The 12,574-nt window shown below is 41.1% G+C and overlaps 1 protein-coding gene across 1 annotated transcript in view; it reads right to left on the reverse strand.

The window, feature by feature from the left end:
• Positions 1–12,574, reverse strand: part of LOC101994793 (desmocollin-2) — a 39,602-nt gene that overhangs the window by 19,689 nt on the left and 7,339 nt on the right. The window contains exons 2-7 of the mRNA XM_005355798.3: positions 11,020–11,104; positions 9,804–10,003; positions 8,160–8,279; positions 6,961–7,116; positions 3,549–3,693; positions 2,535–2,701 (exon numbers count right to left, since the gene is read on the reverse strand). Coding sequence (XP_005355855.1) covers positions 2,535–2,701; positions 3,549–3,693; positions 6,961–7,116; positions 8,160–8,279; positions 9,804–10,003; positions 11,020–11,104 — 873 coding nt within the window. The remainder of the gene's footprint in view (positions 1–2,534; positions 2,702–3,548; positions 3,694–6,960; positions 7,117–8,159; positions 8,280–9,803; positions 10,004–11,019; positions 11,105–12,574) is intronic.

Below are 12,574 nucleotides of genomic sequence, written 5' to 3' on the forward strand. Positions count from 1 at the left end.
CATTCAATATTCTGTAGCAATGCAGAAAAGGTTCTATGTCCCTCCAAAGTACATCAAATGAGTAATAACTAAAATGAGTGGTCTTCTCCTCTCCAGCCACGTTCATGCCATGGCTTCAGTCCCTGTTGATCTTCCCTGTCTTCACCCAGTAGCTATGCTACTCACATGCATCTCTCCAAAGTCCCCTCCAGCACAACCTCTTCTTATGTCTGCAGCTCACTTCCCCTGACTGTCCTTACAAACCTAATGCTGCTGTCTGCCAGGAGGAGAGCATGTTTCCTTTGCATCAAGGCCCATTGAGATTTATCAGAAAGAGTCAGTTGATGAGAAAGCAAAAAAAAAAAAAAAAAGGCTTTTACTCTCCTACAAGGTTGATTAGTGTTATGTGCAGATGAAAGAGAAACTGCAACATTTAAGAAGGCTGAACAAGTGAAAGCTAGAAAACTGAGATCAACAAATTACAGGCAAGTACTATCCGGTAAACTCCTTTGTATGTTCAATGTTTATAACCATTTCTGCCATGAACATTCATTTACTTTCTGAGATTTGTTTTCATTATATGTCACCATGTACATGTGTGTGTTTGGGGAGAGGGGTGACCAGAGATTTCTAAAGAGAGTATTAATCCCTTGGGGTTGGTGGTACAGTTGATATGGGTTAAGGTTCCCGGCACGACACACAGGAGTATGTACTCTTAATTGCCCAGTCTTCTCCTCAACCCCGTAAGTGTTTACTTAAAGGTTTGGTTTGGAAGTTTAACAAGCCATTATGATTTTTTTTTTTACTGCCATTTGGTTGCTTGCTGTTTCTATTGCAAAGGGCAGTATTTACACACGAAAGGAACCTGCAGCTGTCCATAGAATATTTAGAAAACATTTTGTTAAATCACTTCAATAAAAACAACCATTTGTTGGCAAAGATAACTTTGGATAAACTGTTTCAACCATTAAGGTATGAAGGGAAGTGTACACATGATAGCTTGATATTGTTTAACCATTTGTCAAGATCTGGAAATTTGTACTAAGTCAGAAAATATATATCTTAATAGAAAGAGTCATTTTTTAAAAGATTTTTATTTTATTTATTTTAGTTTTATGCATGTGCCTGAGTGCATGTATGTACAGCACAGTCAGAAGAAGGTGTCAGACGCCTTGGAACTAAAGTTACAAGCAATTATGAGCTACCCAGTGTAGTGCTGGGAACTGAACCCAGGTCCCAGAAGAAAGTGCAGAAAGATCTAAGTGATGAGCCAGCTCTCCAGCCCCTGTTGGAAATTTTGAGATTCAAAGTAACACCAAATAGTCATGTACTTCTACAAGATTAAAGATCATAGATGATAAATAAGCACACCAAAATGCTGTAAGGATCTAGGTGACTAGTACTTGCTGGAGGATGCAATAGTTTATTGGCACTAAGTAATTGCCTTAGGGTAGTCACAAGTACAGAGCATACATGCAAAATATTCTCATAGAGAATGTTAACATGCTTAGGGCAGTTTAAACTAGAATGTAAGGACGACATCTAACACAGTCTGAGAGCATGACTCCAAGGTGATATTAGAAAAATCATCAATAGGGGAACTTACTAAAGCCATTTTACCAAGAAAATATGGGAAAGAGAGTTTGCTGCCAAGTCACATCTTATATATACTGCATCTAAGATGGATTTCAGATGTCCAGACAGGTAAGAATCTGAGCAGTTAGTTGAGATGAAAGCCAGAGGCTACACGTGTGTAGATAGTTTTACCTATGCAAGGGGGAAGGACATAAAGAAGAGTGCTGAAGAGAGCCGTGTTAAAATAATTCTTTCTCCGTAGACAACACATTTCTGCCCAACTTGAGAAGGTCTGCTCTTTTTTTTGAAACTTCCTCATTTAATACTACAAATATACTATTATGAAAAATTTGATTTCATAAAAGATAAAAGTCAGGAGAGAATAAGCTCAGTGTTCTAAATTAGCATGTCATTAAGTAACCACTGAATGACCTTCTTCTGCATAATAAAAACGATACATTTCCTAAAGTTGGGAACTGATCATACTTCAGAAACACACAAACGGGTAATGCTCTGAGATAGACAGGCATAAGCATCCCTCATCTAAAGGGTCTGGGGACCAGAAGTGTTTCAGGTGTTTATAGATTTTAGAACACTTGAATCCACATAGGATATCTCGGTGTCAGACCCACAAATAGACACGAAATTGTTGTGTTTTCTAATCATGCCTGACAAGCAAAGCTCAAAGGGAATTTTACGCCATAGTTTTAGCATGCCTTGTGTTTTAGCTGCAATCTGTCCATGAGAGGTTGGTTGTTGAACTGTCTATCTGTGACATCAAATCATTGCTCAAAACAGTTCATGTTTTGGGGTATTTTCACTTTGAGATATTTATGACTAGAGATAATAGATATGTGCTCTTAAATCACCAGATTTACCCGCTAACCCAGTCACCACCCTGCCCAGCTGAGACAGTGCACTCGGAAGAGCCACACAAATGCAGCTGTTCTGATCCAGCTGTTCCAACTGGCACTTGTTACCTCTCTGTCCAGCTGAGACGATGTGGTCGTGATCACACCCGTAGTGGGATGCATGGTAAACAAAGTGGGCGGTGAGGGCGACTGCTCTAGGATGGAGTACTTCAGCCTAGTGTGCATCGTATCAGGCTCGTCGCTGTCAGTCGCACAGACCTCTCCCACGACAGAGCCTGCGGAGGAAAAGCTGCCATTGACTTTCCAAATCCTTAAGTGCTCCGTGTCTCTTATTTCGCTCTTTTCTGCCGAGCTCAGAACCCTTCCGAAGCACCTTATTACAGACCAGGATCACCGCTTTTAAAAGTTAATTGCTATCTACGTACAATAACACTTCCTTGTAAATACGTTCACGTTCTATTTTTGGAAATGATGATCCCAGGACTTATTTTCACTGTATTTTGATGTGGGCTCCTATAAATGACTACACTGTTCCTCTGTGAATTCTGAATTTCTACTGATATTTTCTAATTATTCTTAATCTCTTTTGCCATTTGCAGGCCTGCACTTGAATTAGCCAGTTCTCTCTAAAAATCAGTTCAGTCAAGTCTTTCTAGGGTAAGACCCAAAACTTCAGCCTGACATCTCACCAATGCAGGCCTGAGGATAACAAGAGTGGGAAATTCTGTGTAGTGTTTTCAGTGACTCTTGATCATGCCCAGAATCCTGTTTACTCATTAGGAGTTCAGTAGACAGGTGTCCAGGTGCTGCATGATGTCATTTATAGACTCCTTAGAAACATTTCATTGCCCACTCATAGAAATGACAAGTCATTTGTTTCTTGAGGCAATGGGATACACGTAGTCGGTTTGATAATCTAGTCTACAGACAACCCATTTACCAGATGAGAAACTAAGAAATTGGAGCTTTCCAAATGAGGAAATTAGTGAAGGAGAAGAAACCTTCTCCCAGGACCCATGTTCTTGCCGCCAGTGTGGAGGGCTTTCCTGTGGCCACAGAGACTTTCAGTTTATAAACCAAAGTCCATCCAAGCTGCCCTGGATCCTTGGTGTAGGAACTCACCAACTGCACTGTTTTCCAGAACTGTGAAACTGTATGTTGTCTTTGTAAAAATCGGGTGGTTGTCATTCTCGTCCTCGATCTTAATGATGAGGGTCAGCGGGTACTCAGGCGTATACCCATCTGGAGTTGTTGCAAACGCCGTCAGCTGTGAACAGAGGAAAATCGGGAAAAAGTCAAGTTGTTGTGGAATAATCTTTTGGTTCACTATGAAGATGTGTCTTTGCCAAGATGCCTTCTGATTGGTTTAATAAAGAGTAGAATAGTCAATAGCGAGACAGGAAAAGGTTATGTAGGGCTTCGGGGGACAGAGAAGTCTCAGAGAAGAAGCAAAGGGAGCCATCAACATGACACAGAGGAAACAGGACATGCAGGAGGAGAGGCAAAAGCCATGAGTCACATCGCTGCATGTAGACTGATAGAAATGGATTAAGTTATAAGTTAGTTAGAAACAAGCTTAAACTAAGACCAAGCTTTCATAATTAATAATAAGCCTCCATGTCATTTTTTTGTGGAGCTGTAACCCAAAGAAAATCATCTGTGAATCGTCTACAGAAAATAACCATGTTTTGTTTTGTGTGGACCTGGGGATAGATTTCAGGGCCTCACACAGGTCAAGCATGCTTTCCCCAGTGAGTTATACCCTCAACAACCCCTCAAATGATGCTTCCATCTGGAGAGTACTGAGGCTTGGAGCACTGGCCTTCCACTGTTATTACTTCAGGATGCAGCCATGACGGTGAGGTGGAAAGAGACCCGGATTTCCGTGTTAGTAGAATATGTTTATATTGATCTACTCTACTAATGTGCTTAGTTCTCATTCCTCACCACTGCTGTACGTCATCCATAAGTATAATATTTGTTATTATTTACCAAGAAATATTGATTTCTTTTTCTGTCTGACCATTTTAGACACAGAGACTTTAAGTACAACTTTTAGATATTTCTTAATTTACACTACAAAGTTTGGACACAATTAACTGAGATATTATTTTAATTTCTGTTAGTATTTTAGGTACCACCATGGTTATATGTACAAATAACATTTTCCCCAAACGTTTTTTTTTTTTTGGTTTTTCGAGACAGGGTTTCTCTGTAGCTTTGGAGCCTGTCCTGGAACTCCCTTGGTAGACCAGGCTGGCCTCGAACTCACAGAGATCCGCCTGCCTCTGCCTCCCGAGTGCTGGGATTAAAGGTGTGCGCCACCACCGCCCGGCCCCAAACGTTTTTATTTGAAAAGCAGGAACTAGGGAGAAAACACATGTGTGGCTACAGATACTGTATGAAGGGTACTAGCAGGCCTGAGCATGGCAAACACAGGTCCAAACATGGCATACACAGTGCCAACATGTCTTGCTCTCTTCCTACTTTCTCTTTTCTTTGCTAAAAACTATTAGGCTACATTCTTAAAGCTAGCTGTCAAAGTCCATTTCCTTATTTGATCACTGACTCATTCCTGAGGCAGAACAGTCAGAATTTATTATCTGGCTAACCTGTCCAATCAGGATTTATCAATCACCATAGCACAGACTCCCCCTTCTTTGTAACACCCACTCTTGCAAAAACCACCTGCTTGCTGTTTGCTGCTGCTGCTTGGCTATGTGCCTCTGCCCAATCCAGAGTCTGCCACCGCCTCCCATGATTGGCCCTCAGGAGTAATAAATCTCTTTTGTGCTGAGAATATGGGGTCTGGGTATGTCCTGGCTGGACTCGGGGGCACCACCCTCCCATACAATCTATTCCTTATAATTTTATAATGTATATTCCAGATATAACCATTATATAACAGCTGTCGTAGACACAGCAGAACATTATGAAAGCCACACAGTAGCAATCCCCAACTTAAACACAAAACTCATAGTTTGTGTGTCTATACAGTTAGTTTGCTTTCCTCGTGAATAAAGAATGACTCATCAAAAATTGTATAAAATAACGAAAAATCAGATAAGTAAAATGAGCAGGTCCTGCTTGGAAATCAAGCCAGCATGAGGTCAGGTTTTTAGAGGAAAACACAGATTCCTGTTGGAATACATTGCTTGCTGGTTAGAGATCGCAGTCTGCCACAGCCTGGCTGCTTTCTCTAAGCTCAGCAATATGGAAACTCCCTCCCTCCCTCCACAGAAAGGTTTCAGGCTCTCTACCTGCCCTTACCTGGAATGTCCCTGGGTCTGGAGGACTGACTTTTTCTAAAAGCTGTCTCTAAACCAGCTGCTTATCTCTAAACTAGATGGTAGCTCATCTTTATTCTGACCCTTGGCACAGATTCCTGCTCAAGGCTTCTGTTAAGGAGCTCTGCTATAGGACCCTACTGCCACACACTAAGCCTTATAATAGGAGCTTGCCACTTAATGCAAATTAGGGCTTGTCTCCAGGTTCCCCAGTCCTATACATTCCTTATACTCTGGAACAAAGTTGAGCTGATTCACCAAAATCTGTCTCCCAGAGGGCTATCTCCCTTCATGCTCATGGGCCACATACAAAGGTTTGTTGTCCCTTCTGCCTCTTTTCCCTCTGGACCTGGTGGCCAACAGGCCCAGAGGGAAAGAGGACCCCGCAGGGGAAATCCATGAAACATCTGAAAGACTGACTGAGATTTATTAGGGGCTGCCCAGCCCCTAATAATCTCCCTGTAATCACCTCTCCCACTGCAAAGCACTGAAGTTAAGCCAGCTGCTGAGATTCCTCAGCTCCTGCATCATCCCCACTCCACAAAGAGCTTCTCTAACAGACAAATGAGCAGACAAAGTTTGCTCCATTGGAAAACAGGAAAAAGAGGGAAAAAAAATCATAAAACCAGGAATAACCTAACAGAACTGAATTTTATTTATTCCGTTGAATATTTGTTTGTTTTAAGTCAATTCTGTCATTGACTGTAGCCAGAACACCAGTGAAAACCTCAGGGAATAAAAGAAAAGTAGATAAATTAAGAGTGAAAGACACAGTGGCCAAGGGTAATAACTGCTATGCTGGCTGGGTTTATGTCAACTTGACACAGTAGAGTCCTCTGGAAAGAGGGAAACCCAGTTTGAGAAAGTGCCTCCAGAAGATCGGGTTGTGGGCAAACCTTTGAGCCTTTTCTTAAATAATGATTGATGGTGGGGGACCCAGCCCAGTGTAGGTGGAGCAATCTTGGTGGGACAGTGTCCTGGGTCCTATAAGAAAGCAAGCTGAGCAAGCCAAGTTGAGCAAGCCAGTAAGCAGCACCCCTCCATGGTCTCTGCATCATCACCTGCCTCCCGGTTCTTGTCCTGTTTGAGCTCCTGTCCTGACTTCCTGCCATGATGGACTATCGTGTGGAAACAGACACCAAATAAACCCTTTCCCTCCCAGCTTGTTTGATCACAGTGTTTCATCACAGCAGTAGAAACCCAAACTACGACAACTGCTAATACAACACTTGATTTTTAGACCTTACCTCAAAGGACTCATACTGCTCACGATCCACGGGACCAGTGCAATACAGGTTTCCCGTATCTCTTTCCACATAAAATAAGTTTAGAGGTTCTCTATCAACTCCTGGGCCTCTGATGGAATAGTATATGGTGTAGTTTTGAGCTGTATCAGATTGGATCTAGAGAGAAGAGATTACAAGCATGAGACATATCTTTATTTCAGCAGAATTTGCACAGGTATTTTATGCTATCCCACTGCCAGTTACTAGAATAACAATAGTACCCAGTCTTATTCAGTGTTAGAAAAATGCAGCAATAGAATAAGGAATTATGACTGAATTTTTTCAAAAAACAAGACACTTGCAAAATCCTCTAGAAGAATCTTATCTTCTAAATCAAGGACTATTGTGAGAGCTGAATGTTATACACATGAACCAAGTGCTTGAGATTTCTCTGCGTTAGAAAATGCAGCAATACGAGCGTGAACAATTGTCGGCGGCCCACTCTAGTTAATTCCTGAGATTAAACTGTATTTGGCAAAGCCTTTTAAAAACTGGTTTCACCAGGTATGGTGGCCTATGCCTGTCATTCCAGCACAGGGAGAGTAGACATGGGAGAACGGAAGGTAAAGTCAGCTTGATGTCTAAGTGGATAAGACAAACTCCAAAGACAAACATCACATTTGTCCTCGTTTAAATCTAGACTGTATATATTTGTGTGTATGTATATGTGTGTATATATATAAATGCATATGTATTTGTGTGTGAGAGAGAGTGTGCATGCACACACGTGCCTTTATCCTAACTCAATTTTAATCTTTATTGAGGCATACATTTTTAGACTTTATAGATTGTGTCCCACCTGTGTGATACCCTGTTGACTGGTAAAAAATTAAAGAAACATGTTTTAGAGTGCTTGATGGTGAGCTTACCAGTTCTTACAGATTGCTTTGGCATGACTAAAGCTGAAAACTGTGTACATGACTGACTGTTAAGAATTATTTACACATATATCTTGAAACATGATACTTAAACTTTCCATTCAGATGGTCACATGCACTATTTTACATCTTTTTAATTAGTAAGGATTCAACCAAGGTCCTGAGCATGGCAGGCAAGCATTCTGGGATACATTCCCAGCCCTCACACAATTATTTTTAAATAGCCATTAATTATTTTTTTAAATAAAAATGACGAATCTTAGCGGCCAAAGTGAACTATACCTGTTGAAGGAAAAGTGGGAAGGGACCCAAGGAATTCTCCATCATGGAACAGGGGATAGGAGCCCATCTTCTCTTGGAACGACTGAGAACTTTCTCTGCATGCAGTCTTTTATTTAGTACCTTGATTTAGAAAACGAGAAAGATAAACCTTAATTGCAAAAGTCCATGACGACTTCATATCCAGACATTAGAGCTGATGTGATATAGTTGTCTCTTCTCATGAAGGTTGGGTAGAAAGGTGTAAACCCATGGTAGTGCTTCAAAATCAACAAATCTTCAATACTCAGGACATAATAAGAATAAAGGCAAAGACTGTTGTTGTTGCTGCTGTTATGCTAGCCATCCTCTTTTAAAAAAAAAAACACCTTGGTGGAAATACGGAAGGCAGAGAGATGGGCTAGAAGAAGAGATACAACACTGGAAAGCAAATTCTTGCTGCCACATTGCCATGCAAGAATGCAAGAGGAGGAGATGCAATGAGAATGACAGGGATGGCTTCACTCCCATATGTAGCATAACCAGAGTCCACTCACCAGCAACTAGCCAGAGCCAGGAGACCAACAGACATCTGTCAGAACGAAGAAATAAATATGGTGACAGAGTTCAGACAGTTTCAGTGAATAAGGGCCAGGGACTGAGGAGAGGTTGTCTTGACCTTTGGTGTCACAGTCAATAGGCAGGCACATAATGTGGTCCAAACCTTCTCCTTGTTCTCAGTCTTCTAAGACTCCAGCCATGCTAATGATACAAGGCAGCAGGATGGTAACCATGAGGCAGAGCAGGAAAGCTGCAGCTGTGTCCACGAGGCTGAGCCTCCTGATAGTCAGAAGCCCTTTGAGGCTAAGCACCTTGAAGGCACAGCTTGAGTTTTGTTCTTGGTATATTAGAAACTAAGGCAAAAGCCATTCTGCCCCACAGGTCCCTAGCAAAGGGTCTGCATCCTCCATATCCAGACATCATCATGTTATTGCTTACATTGTAGCTTCACCCTCCCAGAACCCCGCCACACACTCTTTGTGTGGGCTTTCCTAGAGGATCATGGAAAGAAAAACTCCTGAAAATATATGTGGTCCATCATAACTTGACCAAAAATGGATCACCTTTCCCCCAGAGTATGCCACCCATCTCATAAATATTCATAAATCTTTAAGATCCAAATCCCAGAATTCACTGGGCTGATGACTGCCTTGGAGCAGCCCAATCCATTGTCTCTTTTCGGTGTTTGTTTCCTTGCCTTGGCTGTCTAAATAAACAGCTGCTTAATCTACCTATGTCATTTGGCTGAATTCATTTCTTCAAGAAGACGAGAACAAGAGAACCTGTTAACACTAATATGCATGAGGGAAAAGAATTTAGTCAAGGTGTGGTAGTTTCCAAACTTGTTTTTGGAAATTCATTCCAAAAATTGAAGTGTCCTTTGTGTCCTATGTCAAGTTCTTAGGGTAGCGTATCCCAAATGAAAGCGATGACAACTTGTAGTGACATGTGTTGCACAACCAACCCTCCTTCACTCAACACAGGTGAGGCTTTTGTTCTCCCCTCACCCAAACCACAAGTCCTCTCTGCTTCCACACCTTCCTTGGTTGCGTCAGTCAAGCCCAAAGAGCCCGCGCCATTACATCTCCAGCATGTCATCTCATTTACCTCTACTGGGCCCTCTAAGTGGACAGACAGCTCTCTTTCTTCTTGGCTGTCCGTGTTGAAAAGCCATATTGTAAAGCTTCTTTGGCCCGAAGACAAAACAACAGAATTGGTTGTGTACACAGAACCATCTTCAAAGACTTGAAAATCAGGATCACTCAGATGAATGAGATTTGCCGATTTCAGGCAGGCCTTCAGGTTCACTGAGAAAATACACACAGCAGTAACTGAGCAGCATAGCGTTGAAAAGTATATACAGCATGCATGTGCAAGAAGAGCAAAACATGAAAAACACATTCACACTGTTATATTTAGTACTGCTACAATGCTACATGAAACGCTATGGTTAAGATCCTCCCTAAACATCCATATTGTTTCTAATGCTTGTATTACACCTGTTTGAAGAGATATCTCTTCTGAAAAGGAGACATGAGGACTCTAGTATTTGAACATTTGATACAACACTAAAAATGGGCTTTCTTTCTTAACTAAAATTAGCTGTTAGAGACTACATACTACCTGAATTAAAGTCAGTAGTTATTAAACTGAATACTACTGAAGTCTACACCAAGTGTAAACTAGTTAACCTACTGTGGGCCACATTGGGTTGATTTCATTTTTCCTTATACACCTAAGTCCCATAATGAACTGAGAGGCCAGTAAGATGTCAGGGGGTAAATCTCTTGCCCTTTGTGTGTGTTCTTGTGTATGCGCACACATGCACAGACACACTTATTTCATAAGTTACATAAGTAAGGAACTGATTGGTGTAAGGCAGTGCAAGGGGCTACAGATGCAGCTCGGGGTAGGCTGTTTGCCCAGCACATGCATTGGCTTGGGTTTGAGGGCCAGCACACCTAAAAAGAAAGTGGAAGCAAAATGAAGCAAGACGTAGAACTTTTAATGATGAAAATCCAAGAACAAAATCAAGAAATAACTTCAATATTATTCTTCAAATGCTTAGAAACATATTTAGCATATACAATATCCCCCATGTAATATAAATATCAAAAAATATGTTATGATTTGAACTTAATCTACTTACCTTTTTTGGGTAATCCTATTCTTAAATAAAAATATGCTATAACATGTATTAGAATTGATTGCACTGTTCGCTTTTAACTACTGGTCGTGGATCTCTCGTGGTCCTAACCATCACAGTAACTTTTCACAAAGCATACCACACTAGGGATTATCACACATTGCAGCTGCTCTTTACCTCGGCCAACAAATTTCTCAGCAGGTAGTTCAGAGGGAACCCGAAGGATCACTTCTTTACACGCTTCAGAGGCAAGTGTAAGGATCTAGAACAAACAAATCAGTATCATACACTCACAAGATCTTTCCAATGAATAGAGAGTTTACCTAAGTCTCCACTACATAGTAATATCCACTTAATTACATAAAAGAAACATTAAATACTTGAGTATATGTATAGTTACACAAAATTCATTTGATTTAAAGTAACAAAATAAAATAAGAAATATGTACCAGGGTAAAAAACCCTGAAATACGAGGAGATGGGCCACAGGATAACAGGTCCCCATGGTTCCCTTCTTTTACAAGACACTTTATACTCAGGAAATCACATTCTTTCTTAGAACTGTTTTTACTTCATTTTGTAATATGAATTTACTAGCATTTTCACTGCCAGGGACAGCAGAGTGAGGATCCAGCACAACATGTGAGAGACTGCACCAAATACACACAGGAAAGAGAAAAACTAGAACTGCCATCCCATCACACTGTTTCCATGAATGTGCAGCATCCCAGGAGCTACAGAGGCAAAGCAAAAGTCTGCTGAACCAAACCTGGACACCACTGCTGGAAGGCACTGTGACTGCTTGGGAGGGGCGGGCTATATCAGCTCATGCAAGCATGGGACCTTATTCGGAAGGCACAGCTTCTCACTGTTAGAAAACACTTGACTTCAAATATTTTAAATGATTTAGTGGTCAACCGTGAGCACTGGTCATACATTTGAAAACCCAAATTTTATTATGTTGTGAACTTTTTCTGTGGATGCTTCTGAAAGATGTGTGTTCCATTTTCTTCAGCTCATCAAATGACTGGCCAAAAGCAGGGAAACCAACCAGCACCTGTGCCGAGGATGAAGTCCTTTAGTATGAACTAAAATCAGCTAGATCAGTTGAAATTTTTCTTTTCCAGTCTATCTTAAAGCACCTGTAATTATTCAATTTAAACCATATAGGAGGGATCTAATAAGGAAAAGATCATATTTTAATTGTAAGATTGAAATCACTCCCCCCAAAAAAGACTTTTAAATTGAAAGCAAAAGAATTTTCATAGGCTGCATAGCCAAGGGAGCAGGGGAACAGTCAGATGTTTTAAGTATCGGGGCTCAAGGAGACTGACAAAGAATATCTCATTCACTTAGTCAACACTTATCCATTCAACCAACACTCAGGGTAAGGAGGTGCCAAGCTGAGTCACAGGCTCCAACAGTGAGCAAAGCAAAGACCTTGCCCTCAACAGACCAGGTTCCAATGCACCAACGAGCAAACAGACAAGTGCACAAATGTTACATCCCGCCAAGACAGATAACAGTTATGGGAGAAATAAAGCCAAGGAAGATGATAGAGAAGGCTGGAAGATAGATAAGCTGGGGGAAAAACAGTTCCATACTTAAAGAACAGTCTGGAACATATTGCTTATGATCTATAATATCATGATGAGAAATGCAGGTTTTGTTCAGAGTGCAAAGAAAGCAACAACGCATGAAGCTTCAAAGTGGCCTTATCTGGTGTTCACAG

The sequence above is a fragment of the Microtus ochrogaster genome, chromosome 18, assembly GCF_000317375.1.
Source record: "Microtus ochrogaster isolate Prairie Vole_2 chromosome 18, MicOch1.0, whole genome shotgun sequence".
Classification (NCBI taxonomy): domain Eukaryota; kingdom Metazoa; phylum Chordata; class Mammalia; order Rodentia; family Cricetidae; genus Microtus; species Microtus ochrogaster.